At 38.8% G+C, this 22,113-nt stretch overlaps 1 protein-coding gene across 4 annotated transcripts in view; it reads right to left on the bottom strand.

Moving 5' to 3' along the window:
- CDH17 (cadherin 17) overlaps positions 1 to 22,113 on the bottom strand; it is a 124,380-nt gene that overhangs the window by 40,408 nt on the left and 61,859 nt on the right. For all 4 annotated transcript variants that reach the window (XM_019719225.2, XM_074316428.1, XM_074316429.1 and 1 more), the window contains 3 exons: positions 20,668 to 20,883; positions 15,213 to 15,289; positions 13,131 to 13,322 (listed from right to left, as the gene is read on the bottom strand). In XM_019719225.2, coding sequence (XP_019574784.2) covers positions 13,131 to 13,322; positions 15,213 to 15,289; positions 20,668 to 20,883 — 485 coding nt within the window. The remainder of the gene's footprint in view (positions 1 to 13,130; positions 13,323 to 15,212; positions 15,290 to 20,667; positions 20,884 to 22,113) is intronic.

Here is a 22,113-nt window from a genome sequence, read left to right as displayed (position 1 = left end):
GTAACGAAATGAAATGGCATGTCTGCAAATGAGAAGCAGCTTGTGTTACCAGAATAGAACACGTGAGGCTGAGAGTAGAAACAGGTGGTGTTTCTGTGTGCATCAAGCTAAAGGGTTGGGACTTTATCCTTGAGGAGCAGAGAGAGGTGTTAAGCACCAGACTGACAAGGTCAGATTAGTGTTTTAGAAAGATAACTCTGGGAGCAGCCACATGAGGATGGATTTGAGGTGATCCAGACCCAGATAGGGAGACCAGCTAGGAAAGGTGACAGTGCTTCTTAAACACTTATTGAATGGTAAGAACAAATGAGAAAAAAAAGCAGCCTGCCATTTATCAGTCTGCTTAACTTACACACCAGCATAAACACTGAACAAAATCTTCCAGGGAAAAAATTAGAAACAAAAGATACCAAATTAGCAAATGATAATCAGCAGAGCTTAATCAAGTACAATCCTTGTCAAGCCATGTGTATCATCTTTCATAATATGGGGGTGTGCCTGAAAAGCCAAGTCAAGAAATCTATCACCACCTCTTGGAATTGCCTCAGGTCCTGTCTGGGAGACACAGTCATCAAATAAGCTGAAAAAATATGCTCATGCCACAGTTCCTCTTCTGCACAGAACTGCCTGAAAGGTCAAACCCAGTGATTTAGAATCAACCTGAAGGCAGAGATAAAAGTATTGAGGGAGATAAATTGCAACAGGGGATATTTAACATTTTCACCAGTGATTATTGATGAGAAAAAAGTGTATGCATTAGTTTTCAAGATAACACTTGGGCTGATTAAAAATAGGTCATGTACTGAGAATTCAAAAGGACCAGACATAATGGAGAAGAGACAAACTTTGCATTAAAAAAATTAAAGCTAAAACAAAACTCTGAAGTCTCAGAAGAGTTATTGGTGAGCTGGCAGGCCTCAAAGAAATAGCCTTCCTGCTCCTGACCCCACTTCGCCTGGAGAGTGTCATGATCTACCCCACATGACAGGTCAGAGTTTTGGGTGGCAGTCAGTACTGAGTAAGACAGCATTTCTAAAGCTTGTTTAATCCTAAGCATCACTTGGCGTATTTGAAATCATAGAAAACAAGTATATTGGTCTCTACCTCCAGTTCCTGGCACAGAAGCTCCTAAAACCCTTGTAATTTCCTAAGTGATAAGAACACTAAGAGCATCTTTTGTAATATTTGGTCTTTTTGACCCCATTTCATAACACTGAGCTCCTAAATCCCTTGGAATTTCCTGAGTAATAGTACTGCATTTTCTTCTAATAAGGTAACTCTTGGTGGGCTCCTGGATAGTTTCAAGAAGGGGGCTAGATCACCAGAAAGACCAGCCATGATTAGAAGCTTGGAACTTTTAGCCTCACCCCACCATCCCCTTCAGGGAAGAGAAGCTAGAGATTGAGTTAATGATCAACTTTGTCTACATGATGAAGCCTCCATAAAAATCCCACAAGTACAGGGTTCAGAGCGCTTCCAGGTTGGTGGACACATACATGTGCTGGAAGAGTGGCACACCACAACTCCATGGGCACTCAGGACCATTCCAGGCCTTGCCCTATGTATTTCCTTACCAGGCTATTTACCTGTATCCTTTATCATATACTGTAATGTATAATAAGCTAACAAATATTAGTGTTTCTCTGAGTTCTGTGAGGTGTTCTAGCAAATAATTGAACCTGAGGAGGGAGTCATGGGAACATCCGTTTTATAACTAGTTGGTCAGATGTATAGGTGACAACCTGGGATTTTCAATTGACTTCTGAAGTAGGGGCACTCTTGTGGAGTTGAGCCTTTAAACTGTGGGGTCTATGCTATCTCCAAGTAGGTAGTGTCAGAATTGAGTTGAGTTGTTGGACATCAGGCTGACGTTGGAGAATTGTCTCATGTGTGGAAAAATTGCACATCTGGTGTCAGAAGTGGAGTATGGGAGTAGTATAAGAGTATAGGAGAAAAACAAGTGTTTTTTCCCCTTTTCAGGGCTCTTGTTAAAATTACTGATTTCCAGGCCCTCCATGGAGGAAACTGACTCAACAGTCACCGGTGGGAAACGTTTAACTCTTGGATCAAGCAAATTTGGCCTCCTTGAAAAGAGGGGAAAGCACATCTCTCCACAGGCAGAATCCTGGCTTCTGTATTAGTTCTAATTAAGCAGAATTAAGATAATGCTGAACATTTAAGTTTACTATCTGCTGAATTCTATGTTAAGAGTGATATATGTATTTTCACAATTAATACTCTAAGATCCTTATGAAGAAGGTGCTACAATTTCACTCATTTTTTACAGATCAGAAACCTTAGGCCTGAGGGGTTACTTCATGCGGTCAAGGTTACAGAACTAGTAAGGCCAACACCAGGCTTCAAGAAATTATTTCCTGAGAGAAGCCAGAGCCTTGGGTCAAGTTTTCAGCTCGGCCATCACTGGTAGACCTGACTATATCTTGCTGTGGGCCTGAACCTCATCTGTACAGTGGGACTTATTCCTGCCTCCCCCAGAATCAGTGTGAAAAGCAAAGGAAAGAGTATACAGAAGTGCTTCATAAAATGAAATAGGCTATAGTTGTGGGGTATGGGTTTCTCAGTGAATATTACCTACAATTAGCACATTTGTAATTCAGATGAACAGTTGCTGATAGAATTGTGATTAAGAGACTTAGTTCCTAGTTGTGAGCCCAAAGGCACAGGCAACAAAAGCAAAAATACACCAGTGAGACTATATCAAACTGAAAAGCTTCTGCACAACAAAGGAAAGAATCAGCAATGTGAAAAGGCAACCAACTGAATGGGAAAAACTATTTGCAAACCATATGTCTGATAAGGGGTTAATATGCAAAATATATAAGAAACTCCTACAATTTAATGGCAAAAAACAAATAACCTAATTTAAAAAAGGACAAAACACTTGCATAGACTATTTTCCAAAGCATATATACAACTAGGCTACAGGTACATTAAAAGATGTTCAACATCACTAATCATCAGGGAAATGCAAAACAAAACCACACCTGTTAAAATGGACATTATAAATTTAAAAAACAACAACAACAAAAAAGAAAAGAAAATAAGTCAGACTGAAAAAGTTGAGAACCATATGATTTCTTCACTGATATATGGTACATAAAACTGAAAACAATAAAGGAACAAGACAAACAAATGAAGAAATAAAAACTTATAGACACAGACAATAGTTTAGTGGTTACCAGAAGGTAAGGGGGGAGAGGGGTAGTAAATGAGGGTAGAAGGGATCAAATATAGGGTGATGGAAGGAGAACTGACTCTGGGTGGTGAACACACAATGTGATATATAGATGATGTATTACAGAAATGTACACCTGAAACCTATGTAACTTTACTAACAATTGTCACCCCCAATAAACTTCAATTTAAAAAAGAAAGAAAGAAAAAAAGAAAGAAAGAAAGAAAGAAAGAAAGAAAGAAAGAAAGAAAGAAAGAAAGAAAGAAAATAACAAGTGTTGGTGAGGATACGGAGAAATTGGAACCCTTGTGCACTGTTGGTGGGAAGGTAAAATGGTGCAATAGCTATGGAAAACAGCATGGAGTTTTCTCAAAAACTTAAAACTAGAATTACTCTACAATCCAGCAATACCACTTCTGGATATTTATCAAAAAGAACTGAAAACGGTATAATTTTACTCTCATGTGCATTGCAGCATTATTCACAATAGGCAAGAAATGGACACACTCAAAATGCCCACTGACAGATGAATAAAGAAAATGTTAGAGCAGAGGTGGAAACACGGTCCGCATCTGTGGCTGAGGAAATGCGGTTCACACCTGTGGCTGTGGGGACGTGGCCCACATCTGCGGTGGTGGAAACCCAGCCAACATCCGCAGCTGCAGAGACGCAGGAGATCCCAGGATGGAACAGAGAACACAAAAGCCAGGAGGTGGGCTCTTTCCCTGCGTCCCACAGCTGATCTCTCTCACAGAGGGGGCAGCATATCCAGCATTTGAGGCAATAACCTCAACTGATACCTCCAGTTAAGGCCTAGGCCGGACACAGGACACAAACTCAATACCTGGGCCCTTCCCCAACTCTTCCAATCCTACCCCCGCCCTTCCAGAGACTTGAACTGGACCCTGAACTGAGGAGTGGTGTCAGATTGCAGAGGAGCCTTGGTGCTCGGGCTCTGGGAAGACTGGAAGATGGCTCTGGCCCAGGGAGGAGGCTGGGAGGAGTGTGGTTTTTGCTGGGCTAGGAGAGAGAGAGGACTCCTCCACCCCCAGTCACCATCTTTACTGGCCTGCGGGAAGAATGTGACACAGCTGGGCTGAGAAAAAGAAGACCCCTCCATACCCAGCCCCCACCCTTTCTGGCCTGCCGCAGATGCAGCTCCCAGCTTTCAGCAGCTCAGAAATCTCCCGCCCGCCACACACACACACACACACACACACACACACACACACACACGGAAGAAGTGCCCTAAGACTCAGGAGAACTGGACACAGGGCTAGTGGTGCTACTCTCAGTGTGCATATGTGCAGGCAAGGGCAGAAACTGCACTGGCTTTGTAAAAACTACCATCCAGACCCCTCAGCCCCACGCATCTAAATCGGCAGTCCCAAAGTCACTCTGGGCACCAGGTGACTGGCTCTGCCTGCACAATACGCAGGGGACTCTTTGGTACAGCAGAGGACAACCTGGAGATTACTTGGTGGCCTTAAGCCAAGACTGGTGCTGCTTTCTGTTTTGTTTTGTTTTGTCTTTATATCTCTGATATCTTTGCCTGTGTTGAGTGGGGTTGTCGGTCGTTTTCACATGTGAATGTATTTGATTTTTTCTTTGCTGTTGTTGTTGTTGTGCTTGGTGATTTGCTTTGTTCTGAAATTGCCCTACCAGGACCAGCTAAGGAGGCACAAGATTCAACATACCCAGAGGCCAACTCCAGACCAAACCACAGTATTACCGGGTTTGACCTATAAGTGACAAACCCAGAGGGAATTCCTTACAGTCACAAGAGCCCAGAGAGGCCAAAACCACATTTAAGCGGTCTATCCTCATGCAGCAGAACACTCTGCAGTGGGCAGAGCCAAGCCTCACAACTAGTCAGCCTAGGAGTTAACCCCACCTACTCACAAGCGAAAAGCAATTAAAGATCTTCTTTAACAGGACGATATACACAACACAAGAGTCACCTTTGGAGCACACGCAGAGGAGAAGAAGGAAGTAGTGCAAGTCAAATATAAAGGACACACACTACATAAGATAAATCAGCAAGAACTAAGAACTCTAGGGGATCTACCTAATACATCGAAGCAAACACAGAGAGTCAGCCAGAATGGGGAAAGAAAGAAACATGTCCCAAATAAAAGAACAGAAGAAACCTTCAGAAATGGAACAAAATGAAACAGAGGTAACCACCTATCAGAGACAGAGTTCAGAACACTGATGATAAGACTGTTTAAGGCGCTTAGAGAGGACATCAAGAAGGATGTAGAAATCATAATGAACAACCAGTTAGAACTAAAGAACACAATTACCGAAATAAAGAACTCACTTGAAGGAACTAACAGCAGGTTAGATGAAGTAGAGGATCGAATCAGCGACTTAGAAGACAAGTTAGCAGAGATCACCCAAACAGAACAACAGAGAGTAAAAAGAATAAAAAACAATGAAGATGGTTTAAGAGAACTATGGGATGACATCAAGTGCAACAACATGTGCATCATAGGAATACCAGAAGGTGAAGAGAGGAAGCAAGGGATTGAGAAAGTATTTGAAGTAATAATGTCAGAAAACTTCCCTAACCTGACGAAGGAAAACAACATACAAGCCCAAGAAGTGCAGAGAGTTCCAACCAGGATAAACCCAAACAGGTCCACACCAAGATACATTATAGTTAAAATGGCAAAGGTTAAAGACAAAGAGACAATCCTAAAAGCAGCAAGAGAAAGACAAAGGGTTACATACAAGGGAACTCCCATAAGACTATCAAATGACTTTTCTGCAGAAACATTGAAGGCCAGGAGGGAGTGGCAGGAGATACTCAAAGTGATGGAAAACAAAGGCCTACAACCTAGATTGCTTTATCCAGCAAGGCTATCATTTAAAGTTGATGGAGAGATAAAGAGCTTCCCAGAAAAGAATAAGCTAAAGGAATTTATTACCACCAAGCCAGCATTGCAAGAAATACTAAAAGGACTTCTGTAAATAGAAGAAAGATGAAAACAATCTAACTACAAATTTAAAAATGGCAATAACTATGTACCTATCAATAATCACTTTAAATGTAAATGGATTAAATGCTCCAATCAAGAGACATAGGGTGGCTGAGTGGATAAGAAAGCAAGACCCTTGTATATGCTGTATACAAGAGACTCACCTCACATCAAAAGACACACACAGGCTGAAAGTGAAGGGTTGGAGTGAGGTATTTCATGCAAATGGAAATGAGAAAAAAGCTGGAGTTGCAATACTTATATCTGACAAAATAGACTTTAAAATGAAGAACATATTAAAAGACAAAGATGGGCACTATATAATAATAAAGGGATCGATCCGACAAGAGGACATAACCTTAGTAAACATCTATGCACCCAACATAGGAGCACCTAAATATATAAAACAGATATTGACTGACATAAAGACAGAGATCAACAGTAACACTATCATAGTAGGGGACTTCAATACACCTCTGACAACAAGGGATAGGTCTTCCAGACAGAAAATCAATATGGAAAAAACAGCCTTAAATGATACATTAGACCACTTGGATTTAATTGATATTTTCAGAGCATTACACCCCAATGCTGCAGAATACAGGTTCTTCTCAAGCGCACATGGAACATTTTCCAAGAAAGACTGTATGTTAGGCCACAAAACAAATCTTGATACATTTAAGAAAATTGAAATCATACCAATTGTCTTCTCTGACCACAGTGCTATGAAATTAGAAATGAACTACAGGAAAAAACTGGAAGACACACAAATCCATGGAGGCTGAATAACATGTTACTAAATAATGAATGGGTCAAGCAGGAGATCAAGGAAGAAATCAAAAGACATCTCGAGACAAACGAAAAGGAAAACACGATGACCCAAAATCTATGGGATGCCACGAAAGCAATCCTAAGAAGGAAGTTCATAGCATTGCAGGCCTATCTAAAGAAACAAGAAAAATCACTAATCAACAGTTTATCTTCACACTTAAGTGATCTGGAAAAAGAAAAACAAAATACGCCCAAAGGGAGTACAAGGAAGGAGATCATAAAGATCAGAGTAGAAATAAATGAAATAGAAACCAGAAAAACAATACAAAAGATCAATGAATCCAAGAGTTGATTCTTAGAGAAGATGAACAAAATTGACAAAACTTTAGCCAGACTCATTAAAAAAAAAGAGAGAGAGGACCAAAATTAATAAAATCAGAAATGAAAGAGGAGAAGTGACAACAGACATCACAGAAATACAAAAAATTTTAAGAAATTTTTATGAGCAACCATATGCCAACATATTTGACAATCTGGAAGAAATGGACAATTTTCTAGAGGTGTACAACCTTCCAAGGCTAACTCAAGAAGAAACAGAAAAGCTAAATAGACTGATTACCACCAGGGAAATTGAATCAGTAATCAACAATCTCCCAACAAACCAAAGCCCTGGACCAGATGGCTTTACAGGTGAATTTTACAAAATGTTCAAAAAAGAATTATCACCTATTCTCCTCAAGCTCTTCCAAAACATCCAGAAGGAGGGAAGACTCCCAAACATTTTTCACCAAGCCACTATCACCCTGATCCCAAAATCAGACAAAGACACCACAAAAAAAGAAAACTACAGGCCGATATCGCTAATGAACATAGATGCAAAAATCCTCAAAAAAATATTAGCGAACAGAAGTCAGCAATACACTAAAAAGATCATACACCATGATCAAGTGGGATTCATCCCTGGTATGCAAGGGATGATACACCACATTAATAAAATGAAAAATAAAAATCACATGATCATATCAATAGATGCAGAAAAGGCGTTTGATAAAATCCAGCAGCCATTTATGATAAAAACCCTTAAGAAAGTGGGAATAGAGGGATCATACCTCAACATAATAAAGGCCATATATGATAAACCCACAGCTAACATCATATTCAATGGGGAAAAGCTAAAACCATTCCCCTTAAGATCAAGAACAAGGCAAGGTTGCCCACTTCCTCCACTTCTATTCAACATAGTGCTGGAAGTTCTAGCCACAGCAATCAGACAAGAAAAAGAAATAAAAGCCATCCAAATCGGTAAAGAGGAAGTAAAATTGTCATTATATGCAGATTATATGATACTATATATAGAGAACCCTAAAGACTCCACCAAGAAACTATTAGAGCTGATAGATGAATTTAGTAAAGTAGCAGGATACAAAATTAATATTCAGAAATCAGTTGCATTTGTATATACCAATAATAAAACATCAGAAGGAGAAATTAAAAAAGCAATCCCATTTACAATTGCTCCAAAGACTATAAAATACCTGGGAATAAATTTAACCAAAGAAGTAAAAGATCTGTACTCAGAAAATTATAAGACACTGAAGAAAGAAATGAAAGAAGATACAAATAGATGGAAACACATACCATGTTCATGGATAGGAAGAATTAATATAGTTAAAATGTCCATACTGCCTAAGGCAATATACATATTCAACACAATTCCTATCAAACTACCAACGACGTTTTTCACAGAAATAGAACATATAATCCTAAAATTTATATGGGACCATAAAAGACCCCGGATAGCCTCAGCAATCTTGAGAAATAAGAACAAAGTGGGAGGTATAACAATACCTGACATCAAATTATACTACAAGGCTACAGTAATCAAAACAGCTTGTACTGGCATAAAAACAGACCCATAGATCAATGGAACAGAATAGAGAACCCAGAAATAAATCCATGCCTATATAGCCATTTAATCTACAACAATGGAAGCAAGAATGTTTAGTGGGGTAAAGACAGTCTATTCAATAAATGGTGCTGGGAAACCTGGACAGACACATGCAAAAAAATGAAGCTGGACCACCTCCTTACACCATATACAAAAATAAATTCAAAATGGCTTAAAGACTTAAATGTAAGATCTGAAACCATAAAATTCCTAGAAGAAAATATAGGAAGAAACTTCACAGACATTACCCGGAGTAAGATTTTTACTGATATATCCCCTCGCATGAGGGAAGTAAGAGAAAAAATAAACATGTGGGATTACATCAAACTAAAAAGTTTTTTCACAGCAAAGGAAACCATCAATAAAACAAAAAGGGATCCTACTGAATGGGAAAAGATATTTGCCAATGATATATCTGATAAGGGGTTAATATCACAAATTTATAAAAAACTCACTCAACTCAACTCCAAAAAAAGCAAACAACCCAATTAAAAAATGGGCAGAGGACATGAAGAGACATTTTTCTAAAAAGGACATACAGATGGCAAACAGACATATGAAGAAATACTCAACCTCGCTAACCATCAGAGAAATGCAAATAAAAACCACAATGAGATACCTCCTCACCCCAGTCAAAAAGGCTGTCATCAATAAATCAACAAACAACAAATGCTGGCGCCGATGTGGAGAAAAGGGAACGCTTGTGCACTGTTGGTGGGAATGCAGATTGGTGCAGCCACTATGGAAAACAGTATGGAGGTATCTCAAAAATCTGAAAATAGAACTACCTTATGATCCAGCAATCCCACTCGTAGGTATCTATCCGGAGAAATCCAAAACTCCAATTCAAAAATCTTTATGCACTCCTATGTTTATTGCAGCACTATGCACAATAGCCAAGACATGGAAACAACTGAAATGCCCATCAGTAAGTAACTGGGTTAAGAAACTGTGGTACATTTATACAATGGAGTATTACGCAGCCATAAAGAAGAAAGAAATCTTACCATTTGCAACATCATGGATGGACCTAGAGAACATTATGTTAAGTGAAATAAGTCAGACAGAGAAAGACAAATACCATATGATCTCACTTATATGCAGAATCTAAAGCAAAGAATAAGTGAGTGAACTAATAAGAAACTGTTTTGGAGACATAGAGGAAAAACTGAGGGTTGCCAGATGGACGGGGGGTGGGGATAAGGGGGAAGGTGAGGGGTTTAGAAAATAGTCGTTAACCACAAGATGGCCACGCGGTTTTGAAAATTAATTTGGGGAACGTAATCAATAATGTAAAGATTTTGTAGGGTATCCGATGGACACGTGTCCCATTTGGGAGACCACCTCAGGGATGATGTAGATGCCTGATCTCTGCACTGTACACCTGAAGCTGAACAATAATGAATGCCAACTATAATTTTATATATATATATATATATATATATATATATATATATATATATATATATATATGTATGTATATGGTTACAGGAAGCGGAGTACAGCATTAGGAATAGAGACAGTGGAAATGTAATTGCTCTGTGCGATGTCAGAGTGATAGTGGATGGGGGAGGGGGGTTCACACAGTATGAGGGATATAAATGATAAACGTCTAAGTATTGCTTTGTCTTGTGCACCTGAAACTAATAAAATTTAAAAAAAAAAAAACAGAAATAAAGTAAAGGCTAAATATACAGACAATGGAAAACTTTGCAGCCTTAAAAAAATTAAGGAAATCTTGTCATATGCTACAACATGGAAAAACCTTGAGGACATTATGCTAAGTGAAATAAGCTAGTCATAGAAAGATAAATATTGTGTGACTCCACTTATATTAGGTAACTAGAGCAGTCAAACATATAGAAGTGGAAAGTAGAATGGTGGTTGCCAGGAGCTGGAGGTGGGGGGAAATGGGCAGTTGCTTGTTCAAAGGACATAGAGTTTTATTCATGCAAGATGGAAGAGTTCTAGAGATCTGCTGTACAACAACACTCATATAGTTAACTGTACACTATAACATTTAAGAACGTATATTTCATACAACGTTTTTTACCACAATATTTTTTTTAAAGCCTTAGTTTAAACACTTAAAAATGATTAACATGGTTCAGAAGAACCATGAGAGCTCCTGAGAGCTTAATGGACCGAGAATTAGGTAAGTCTAAGTCATACACAAGAAACCACATTATAGAGTTTAATCTCTTTAAAACACCAAAAACAATACAAATATATATACATGCACAGTAAATACATATACATCATATACATCCTAGGGGCAGTTGGCTAATATTTGGTGTATCCTAATGAAGAATCTACACCTCAGGGGTGATTGTTGCTTAGCATCTGAAAGACTCTAAACAGAGATCTGTACTCCAGAAGCAGTTACTACAGGCCTTGAGCTAGCACTGTCTCAAGCAGCACTAGAAAGTTTGTTAATTGGCAAAGTGATCTCACAAAGAAATTTCGTCACATTAGTGGTATTCAAGACATGTAGTTTGGTTAAATATACAGTATGTCTTTCAGTCATCACATGGACAAGAGTGTAAGCATCTAGCTAGCCCAGCAGCTTATTCCCTTCCAGGACTCCAGTTTTCTTCAGTCCAGGATCACCTTTCTGTGGATCGTCAGACAATCCTCTCGCTAGAGAGCTATTATCACAATGCTAAGGGATAGAAAGCTGGAACTTCACAGGCCTAAAGCAAAGTTGGATGATCATTTTTGTGCCTGCTTGTTAACTATTGTATATGGGAGAGAATTCAATTATTTATTTAGTCAACCAATATTTATTAAACCTCTACTATGTGTCAGACAGTATTCCAGACACTTGGAAAACAACCATAAACAAAATAAGGATATGACAGATTTTAGTCAGAGGCCTGCTCTATTGTAACATACCTTCTCAAGGTTGTATGGGAGGATACTTGCAGCTCTCACATACCACTAAATCATCAGGGTTACCAACACCTCCCTAACGGTGCCCATTAGCCATAAATGGTCAAATTAAGTTCGTTCACAACAAGCCACCATGAAAAAAATGCTGACGTGGAATCATTTGTACTGAGATGCATAGGTCTCCATCCATCTTCTCATAGATTTCTAAAGAGCTCTGGTCCTGGAGGAGGATGGGAGATATGCTGCCTGGAACACCCACTGCAAACTCTGAAAAATGCCCTTTCCCTTACCCTGTCCTTCTGCAGTTCTTTTTCTCCATGTAGACCACATGAACGGAAGGTGAATTTGTAACAGCACCTATTCCAAACATCACACTGACACAGAATGCTAATGGTTTGAGTTGGTCCACACACAAACCTCACTGATAAAATCCAGTGAGGCCCTTTGTCAGAGGCAGAGTATATGGTAATAATGAGATCAGAATTTTGACACTGCCCTAGGGCTTGCTTCACCACTAGCATTCTTCTCCTGGTCAGTCTATCCATTTCCTGTAAAATTATTCTGTTTTGTCCTCAAAAGCATCTGCTTCAGCTTTCCTTTATTCTGTTTCAAAACTTTCCTCCAGAGCCTTTTTTTTTTCTTTCTGCAGCTTCCATGCACACTACAAACCTTCAGCATTCAACTATGTTTGCCAAGTCTCTTTTGCTGTACTGTGACTCATTTTAATTCTAAATACATTGAATGACATTGAATGTTGCTTCCTATTGAGTCACCTGGTAAACCAGCTACATCCTTTGAATCATAGATGAGGCAGCCACAGAGAAAAAGGTCAAAAATTAGATGTACATGTATGGGAGTAGATTAGGGAGGGATAGGAAGATCCTGCACAAAGAAGCAGGTACTATGGTAATCAAGATTTTGGCTCCAGTCTGCCTAGTCCTTCTAGAGGGAGGGACAAAGTAAGAGCCAGTGGGCTTAGCAATACCATAAAAGATGAAAGTAAGGAATGGGTATGGAAGAAGAGATGAAAGCATAAACTTGTCTACCAAACCTTAAAAAGATATCTACTAATTTCCAGTCATTTTTAAAGAGGAGTCTGTGGCTGGCACATTAGAATAAAGGGTCCGTAGCGTAAAGGGCTCATAGGGCTCATCCCATCTAACACCCCACATTTGCAAAGTGTCAAGAAAAGCCCTGAGCACAGCCTCCCACCCAGATTTAGCAAATAAAAATATAGAACATCTAGCTAAATTTGAATTTCAGGTTAACAACAAATTTTTAAGTATAAGTATGTCCCAAATATTGCATGGGACATATATTTAAAAAAAGTGCTATTTACCTTTTTAATCATGACATATCCAGTGTTGTTTTGGGGGTCTGTGTCAATCCCCAATCGCCCCTCACTGTCTCCCTGTGTAATACGATACAGGATTTTAGAACTCCCAGTAAATGGCTCATCAGCATCGGTGGCCTGGATGACTAAGATGATGGACCCAACAGCTGTGTCTTCAGCGAGAGTTAGGTTTCCATACTAAGAAGGAAGCAAAGGAAGGAAATGATGAAAATGTTCATTGTCATCAAGCATAATTGCCAAAACGCTAACATGTCTCTGGTTTCAGAATGGGCACAAGTCATATATTGCATCAATACTTACCAAGCATGTTTTTCCTATTGATGAATAGGTAGCTGTTGATTTTGACATCAGTCCTACTCATAAACTGATGTCTATTGAACCAAGAAATACGTCTCAGAGATCTACTGGTAAAATTCTAAAACAGATTAACCCTCTGACATCCAATACATTTAACTGTAATTATTATACTAGTGATTATATAAATAAATACTATGTATTGAGTACTTATAATGTGACAGGTACTTTACATATATTATTTTAATTAATCCATAATCAACCAAGGAGTAGTAGCTAAGAGCCTGAACGTTGGAGTCAAATGGCCTGGGTATGAATCCTAGGCTTGCCACTTATTAGCTAGATAACTTGAAGCAAGTTACCTAACATCTTTAAGTCTCAGTTTCATCATCTGTCTAATGGAGATAACAAAAATAGAACTACTTCATATATGCTGTGGAGATTGAGAAATAAAGCATGTAAAGACCCAGAATGCCTGGCCAATAGTAAGTACTCCATAAAGATAAGCAACAAGCCTATTGAGTAGCTATATTATCATCTCCATTTGATAGAGAAGCAAAGGATTGAAGAGGTAAAACCCACCCAAGACCACACCGAATTGGGATTCAAAACCATGTTTGTCCAATTCCAGAGCCTGTACTCTTAATCACTGGCCTAGGCTATCTCCCACTCCTCCAATGAAAAGCCCCCAGATCATCTCTCTGGGCATCATGATTGTATAGATGGAAATAGGTAGGGTCCAGGAGAAGACCACAGCAGTGAAGCAGCAGACTCACTCTGTAGAGCCCAGTTTGCATTTCCAAGCTCTGAGACTTCAGAGCAGGATTTTCATCCTCAATCTAAAACTACTGTTGAGATCTAGTGCAGGAAATCACAACACAAGGAAGGGATCATGGAGGCTGAGAAGAAAATGACTATATCCCATGCTTGCTTAGCCTCAGCGCCTGTTACATAAGTTACATTCAGTCACTCACTTCTTACTGCTCTGAACCCTCTCATAAATTGATTCCCCTTCTTTGTCACAACTGTGTCTTTTTTGTGATTTATGAACATCATCACGGGGCTCTGGGCTGCCTCATAACTGACTTCAACTAAGACATAACAATCTAGTCAAATGGGCTTCTCTCTGCTCCAGAATAAATAAATGGAGACATCCCTTCTAAAGGGAGCAATGATAAAACTACCCCCAAGTTTAAAGACCACATCAACAACAAGTAAACATTCTTTTTCATGTCCTCAACTGATCTTTTTGCTCCTGCTTTTTCTGCCCAATATTTCTAATTCTTACAAATGTCTTGAGAGTCAGAGATTAGTTTTTTCTTCTCCTTTTCTCTTAACCCAGTTATTACAAAATAAGTTTAGATTGCCAATATTCCAAATATTAAATTTTTTACTAAAAATGCTTGTTGGAGAACTAGCAGTAATCTATTTATTAACCTATTACACACAAAATATGTAATGACAAATTGAAACTAGCCGTTCAACTCTTTTCAATTTGACAAAGATTGTGGTTGAGCTTTCAAGCAGCCCTTGGAACAAATGAGCCATGGGCAGAACCTTATAAACAGATGTTCCCAGATACTATAACAGTGAATGTTATTGTTCCCTGAAGATTTCTACTGGAGAAAGTGTCTGTGTTTGTTACCAGTGGATTGACAAAGGCCACCTGTAAAGTTTGGCTTTTTTCCTAACTACTCTCCAGAAGTAGGGGTCAAATAATATGAACAAAATGAAAAAAACAAAACAAACAAAAAACAGGTGAAAATTACTCACATCTGGTTTTTCAAAGATGGGGATCTGATCATTGATATCAATAACATTGATCTGCACATGACAGAGGGTCTTGAAATCTGAAAATCAAAGTCATGTCATAAAAATTCTCAATGAAAAATTATGCACTAAAATCAGAAACCTGCAAGACAAAAATTGTCAAGTAAAGTGACAGCCATAGTCCCAATTATACTATTGACATGTAACTTATGTGGAAACAGGAGTCTCTGCTCCCCACCTGCACCCACAATCAGGTCACCACAGGGAAGCTAAAGAAAGTCCTGAATGAAGTTCCCCTGGGATTCCCAAACCTACTCCCTCCTGAGTAAGGTTTGTTCCTGAGCAAGAATGTTCCTTTTCTGTGAAGCAGTCTCTTTTTTCTAACTAGTGAAACATGTTGTCTTCAAATCCCAGTGCAAAACTTTCCTCCCTGAAAGCCTTTCCTGAGCATCCCAGAACTTAATGTCCTACATCTCCTGTGCTCCCTATTGTGGGAAGGTTTGGGGTGTCTGCTCCCTCCCCTCTAAGTGAGGGAGGAAGTGGTACAATTAGTTCCCTTCAAAGGGCCTGACTGTCCAGCCTGCTAGAGGCAAGAGAGAGGCAGAGATGGCTCATGGAACCCTGGGGAAATGACACAGGCTTTGAGGAGTGGGTTTGACAATTCAAAGACCTAGTCAGAGACAGCAGGTTTAATCTAGGTCCATGATGAGCATAGAGTATGGGTAGGAATGGTGTGCCTGAGGAAACATCCATAACAAGAAACAACAGGTTCTCTCTTGGGGTCGCTATTGCTCTAATAACTGTGGCATACTATAGCATAAAGATTAAGAATCTGGGTTCTGTGAGGTGACATCTCATCGTTGTTCATTTCTCTGATGATTAGTGACGTTGAACATCTTTTCATATGTTTATTGGCCATCTGTATGTTCTTATGGAGAAATATCTATTCAGGTCCTCTGCCCATTTTTTAATTGGATTGTTTGTTTTTTTGTTGTTGAGTTGTACGAGTTCTTTACACATTTTTATGTTAACCCCTTATTGGATATATCATTTGTTAATAGCTTCTCCCATTCAATAAGTTGTCTTTTTGTTTTGTCAATGGTTTCCTTTGCTGTGCAAAAACTTTTTAGTTTAGTGGTTACCAGAGGGTAAGGGGGGTGGGAGGTGGGAGATGAGGGTAAGGGGGATCAAATATATGGTGATGGAAGGAGAATTGACTCTGGGTGGTGAACACACAATGAGATTTATAGATGATGTAATACAGAATTGTGCACCTGAAATCTATGTAATTTTACTAACAATTGTCACCCCAATAAATTTAAAAAATAAATTAAAAAAAAAACTTTTTAGTTTGATGCAGTCCCATTTGCTTATTTTTTCTTTTGTTTCCCTTGGCTGAGGAGATATATCAGAAAAAGTATCACTAAGAGCAATGTCAGAGAGTTTATTGCCTGTGTTTTATTCTAGGAGTTTTATGGTTTTGGGTCTTACATTTAAGTCTTTAATCTATTTTGAGCTTATTCTTGTATATTATCTAAGAAGGTGGTCTTTTTTCTTTTTTTTTTTTTTTTTTTTGCTTGTATCTGACCAGTTTTCCCAATACCATCTATTGAATAGAGTGTCTTTACCCCACTGCATGTTCTTGCCTCCTTTGTCACAGATTAATTGACGGTATAGGTTTATTTCTGGGCTCTCTTCTCTCAGAATGGCTGTCATCAATGAATCAGCAAGTGACAAGTATTGGTGAGGATGTGGAAAAAGGGAACCCTTGTGCACTGTTGGTGGGATTGAAAATTGCTGCAGTCATTTTGGTAAACAGTTTGGAAGTTTCTCAAAAAATTGAAAACAGAACTACTTTATGACACAGGAATTCCACTTCTGGGTATTTATCCAAAAATAATCCAAAACACTAACTCAAAAAGTTATGTATCCCTATGTTCGTTGCAGCATTATTTACAACAGCCAAGATATGGAAGCAACCTAAGTGCCCATCAATAGATGATTGGATAAAGAAGAAGTGGTTCATATATACAATGGAATATTATTTGGCCATTAAAAAGAAAGAAATTTTAGCATTTGCAACAACATGGATGGATCTAGAGGGTATTATGCTAAGTAAAATAAGTCAGACTGAGAAAGACAAATACCATATGATCTCACTTATGTGTGGAATCTAAAGAACAAAATAAATGAACAAAGAAAACAGAAACAAACTCATGGATATAGAGAACAAACTGATGGTTTCCACATGGGAGGGTTTGGGGGACAGGGTGAAAAAGGTGAAGGGATTAACAAGTACAAATTGATAGTAACAAAATAGTCATGGGAATGTAAAGTAGAGCATAGGGAATATAGTCAATAATATTGTAATAACTATGTATAGTGCCAGATGGCTACCAGACTAATTGGGGGGAATCACTTTGTAAATTATATAAATTTCTTACCACTAGGCTGTACACCTGAAACTAATATAATATTGAAAGACAACTGTAAGTAGAAAATTAAAATTAAAAAAAGAACTAAAGTTCTTGACATAAAACAAATTGTTAGCACTTTCTATTTACTAGGCACTGTATTAAGTGCTTTACTGCATTACTCATTTCATTTTCATACTAACTTCATGATGTAGGTGCTATTATCATTCTCATTTAGTTCACAAATGAGGAAGCCAAAGGATAGAGAAGTTAGGTAACATGACCAAGGTCACACAACTAACTAGTGATTGAGCCAGAATTGAAATCCATGTACTTCCTTTGTCCTCTTCATCCACTCTTCACCCCCTACCCTGCTGTGTCCAGGAGGCCCACCTTATGAACTGCATCAGTGGGCATTCTGGCCCTCTGGGTAACAGTTGGGTTGTGCCAGTGGGGGCACTGGCAGGAGATGGGAGGAGGGGCAGGAGAAGAGAGGTCTGGTATAGTTCCCCATTGCCAGCAGTCTTGTCTACAGCCACAGGCATAGGTCTTGCTACTTCGGGAAATGCTCCCTTTCTTCAATGCTTCATTCCTTTGGGTAGGAAAGACTGTGCATTTTGCTTCACACCTCCTGTTGGTTTCCCTTCACCTGGTCTACATCCTTTACAAATAATCCCTTCTTAAACCTCTTTTTGGTTACTCCTTTTGAGGTGGGGGGTAGGGGTCTCTATTTCCTGCTGGGATTCTAACAGATATACTCAGACAGTCTTATTCCAAAGTTTGTGCTCAATGCCCTGGACATGAGGCCAGACATGTAATCTAATGATAATCAAAGTATAAATAAGTGAACATTGATTAAACATTTGTAGACAACAAGAATGGCAAGATTAGGGGACCCCATGACCTACACACATTGGCTCCCTTATCTGTACGAACCTCATCTGGGTTAGCAGGGGGTCCTCCTGGGTAACAAGCCCTCCCTGATCGCATATAAAACTATGTTAATTACAGCTTAGTCTATAAGTTTCTGTAGTGCACACTTGAATGTTTCATTCCATCAACACACATACAAACACATATATTTATGTGTAAATATATTTTATAATCTGGCCCATATTTTCTATACATGTATTCCTATACATAGACAATTTGTAATCTGATTTCCATTTTATGCTCTTACAGCCTTAAATTGCTTCAAGTCCCCATGCATTTGCACATAGTGTAGGGCTTCTCTGTAAGCCCTACACTATTTTGTAAGTTGCTATATCCATCCTTCAAAACTCAGTTCAACATCATCTCTTCTGGAAAGCCTTACCCATTCTCTCCCTCCACTGAGTCACTTGTTTCCTTCTCAGGCAACCTTATATATGTTTCTTGCAATTTACTTATTTACATGTCCATCTCCTCTATCATGAGAGTTCCCTGAGGACAGACATTGGGTTTTATTCACAGGTGTAGCCTCAATACCTTGAATGGTAGCCTCAAACAAGGTAAATGCTCAAGAACTGTTTGCCAAAAGAATGGATGGCTAATGGTATAAGATTGTTAATTCATCATGGTTTATTATACTCATTATCACTTTTGTTGTACCTCTTAACATAATGCTAGATAAATGTTAGGCTTTCAATATTGCCAAATTACTAAATTTCAAACATTATGCCTTGGGGGCCCGTTAAACGCCAGTTCTCTCCAGTACACCAACATCTGCATAAAGGAAAAAATGTGAAACAGTATGAAATGATGCCCTTTTCTTCTCCATACCTATATATCTGTGCCTCCTAGCATAACCCTTACCGAACTATTTGTTAGTCTAAGATTCAGTGAAAATTAATTCAAAGAAAGGTTCTTAACCAAGGAGTGTGCCTGCCCGTAAAAAAAGTCTGTCACTAAATAGATGCATTTTCTGTGTTTGTGCACATTTGTCTGACAACATGGGCATTTGTTTGAGAATGAATAGTTTTCATCAGATTCTCAGTCTTGTGACCCAACAAAAATCAAGAACCACTTGCTTTGAAATTATATAAGGAGTAGGGAAAAATGTTTCCTGGTATGTCGAATGGCCAACTAGAAGCTAATAGGAAAAGACAAAATTTCCCGAAAGATATATTTTTCCTCCACTTCCATACAGTTGAATCCTTTGAGTCCAAAAGGAATAATTGGGAAATACAATTAATTTTCTTGTTCATGATTATGGCGGCCATGACGGAGTGCCTTGCTGACATCTAAAAACAGGGATCTTACTTGACAATGGCCCCACTACTGCATTCTGAAGTTTATCACCACATTTCCACTGAGTACTTGCTTCCCATGGCTGCCCCCAGCCAGTGACTGGAGAAGACAGGACCATTCTTAAAGATCATGGACTCTTTCAAAGTCCAATTTTGGACACCCCAGTGACCTTGCCAAACTTTTATTTGACTGCTCAGTGGTCTATAATACTCCCATCAACCTTCCTTCCCTACTTCTTTCACTCAGTGTCAGGCTTGTATTGTAGTCTGATGGTTCTCCTAGCCTTCTCTGTATCTCTCCCGCTTTATTCCCATAGGCATTTTCCCTTAAAAGAAGATCCTTTTTTCATTTAATCCCCTCTATGCATCTGTTTCTTGGAAGACCAAGACCAATACAATAGTGTTGCCTGAGCTGTAACTTGGACCAGCTACCTCTGTGCTGCATGTGTGTTTTACATACCGTGTTTCCCCCAAAATAAGACTGGGTCTTATACTAATTTTTGCTACAAAAGACACATTAGGACATATTCTCAGGGGATGTCTTCTTTTCTCATGTACAACAATCTATGTTTATTCAAACACAGTCATATCATCTTCTGGAACATCGTCATAATGTACTAAATGCATCCATCTGGCCGAGGATCTTAACTGGAGCTTATTTTCGGGGTAGGTCTTATTTTCAGGGAAACACGGTAGGAAGTAATAACACTTAAACAGCATCCTTCCATAATATACCCAGGCATTAGAGCAGTCTAACAAATCACAACTAAAAGGTAAACAAATATTTTCACTCTTGACAGTGAATGTGATACTAACCTTTGTCAGACACCTCTACTGTCAAGTGGTACTGAGGAGTGTCTTGTTTCTTCAAGGACTGCAAGGCTAACTGGAACACCCCTGTATAGGTTTGGACCAGGAAGAGTTCTTCTCTGGGAGACTTCGGAGTTTGATCCACAATTCTGTATTCTAAAACACTGTTGATAGTGTTTGCTTCATCCATGTCATGGGCAGCAAGAGTTCCAATATTGCTTCCTATGGAGAAGGAACGAAGGAAATCCATTCATTACAGGCTCTATTTAATCTATTAAAAAATGGTTTCATTGGATAAGCAGGTTCCTAGAAATCACTGTAAATAACTTTGAGTAGCTGACTAAAGTTCTTAGATGTATTTTGGTTCTTCTAACCCTCTCCATAGTGTAGTGTGTTGAGTAGTATATTAATAATTTGATAGGGTCGCCATCACAAAATACCACAGACTGGGTAGCTTTAACAACAGAAATTTATTTTTTCACAGTTTCTAGAAGCTAGAGCTCTGAGATCAAGGGTTGGTTTCTTTTGAGACCTCTCTCCTTGTCTTGTAGATAGCTGTCATCTCCACATGTCTTCACATGGTCCTTCCTCTGTATGCGTCTGTGTCTAGATTTTCTCTTCTTAGAACACCATATTGGAGATGGATTCAGAATGTTGGGTTAAAATTGAGTCTATTCTATATATGTAGGGTAAAAGAGGTACAAAACAATGCCCCTGACCTTTGAGGGGCTTATAGTCTAGATCAATAAAATACTAAATTATTCCTTAGTATGTGTATATTCTCTTGTTTAGAGTCTTATATTAGTCATAATCTTGTGGGACTCAATTTCCCAAGTCTTAGCAATACCAACATTAATTCATATTGGATTATGACATTATAATGACATCATTTTAACTTTATTTCTTTAAAGACCCTGTTTTTAAATGACAGCCACACTTTGAGGTACAGGGGGTTAGAACTTCACCATATGGATTTGGGGGGACAGAATTCAATCCATAACAAATAGTGTCCTACAAAAAATTTAGGTTCACTCAAAACCTCAAAAGTGACCTTATTTGGAAATAGGGTCTTTGCAATGTAATTTGTTAAGGATCTTGACATGAAATCACCCTGGATTTAGAGTGGGTCCTAAATCTAGTGATTGGTGTTCTTATAAGAAGAAGAGAAGACACAAAAACACACAGAGAGGATGAGGCCATGTGAATAAGGAGCAGAGACTAGAGTTATGCTGCCACGAGCCACCAGAAGCCAGAAAAGGCAAGGAAGAATTCTCCCCTAGCTGGAACTTTGATTCCAGACTTCTAGCCTCCAGAACTGTGAGAGAATAATTTTTTGTTTTTTAGGCCACCAATTTTGTGGTAATATTTTATAGCCTCCCTTGGACATTAATACACAAGGCAAATGGTATAACTAAAGAAGGCAAGCCAACTGTGGGTCCCTTCTAAGCAATT

This window comes from Rhinolophus sinicus, linkage group LG12, assembly GCF_036562045.2.
Source record: "Rhinolophus sinicus isolate RSC01 linkage group LG12, ASM3656204v1, whole genome shotgun sequence".
Taxonomy (NCBI): Eukaryota; Metazoa; Chordata; class Mammalia; order Chiroptera; family Rhinolophidae; genus Rhinolophus; species Rhinolophus sinicus.
Note: the sequence above shows the minus strand (reverse complement) of the source record. Positions and strands in the feature narration are given on the sequence as shown.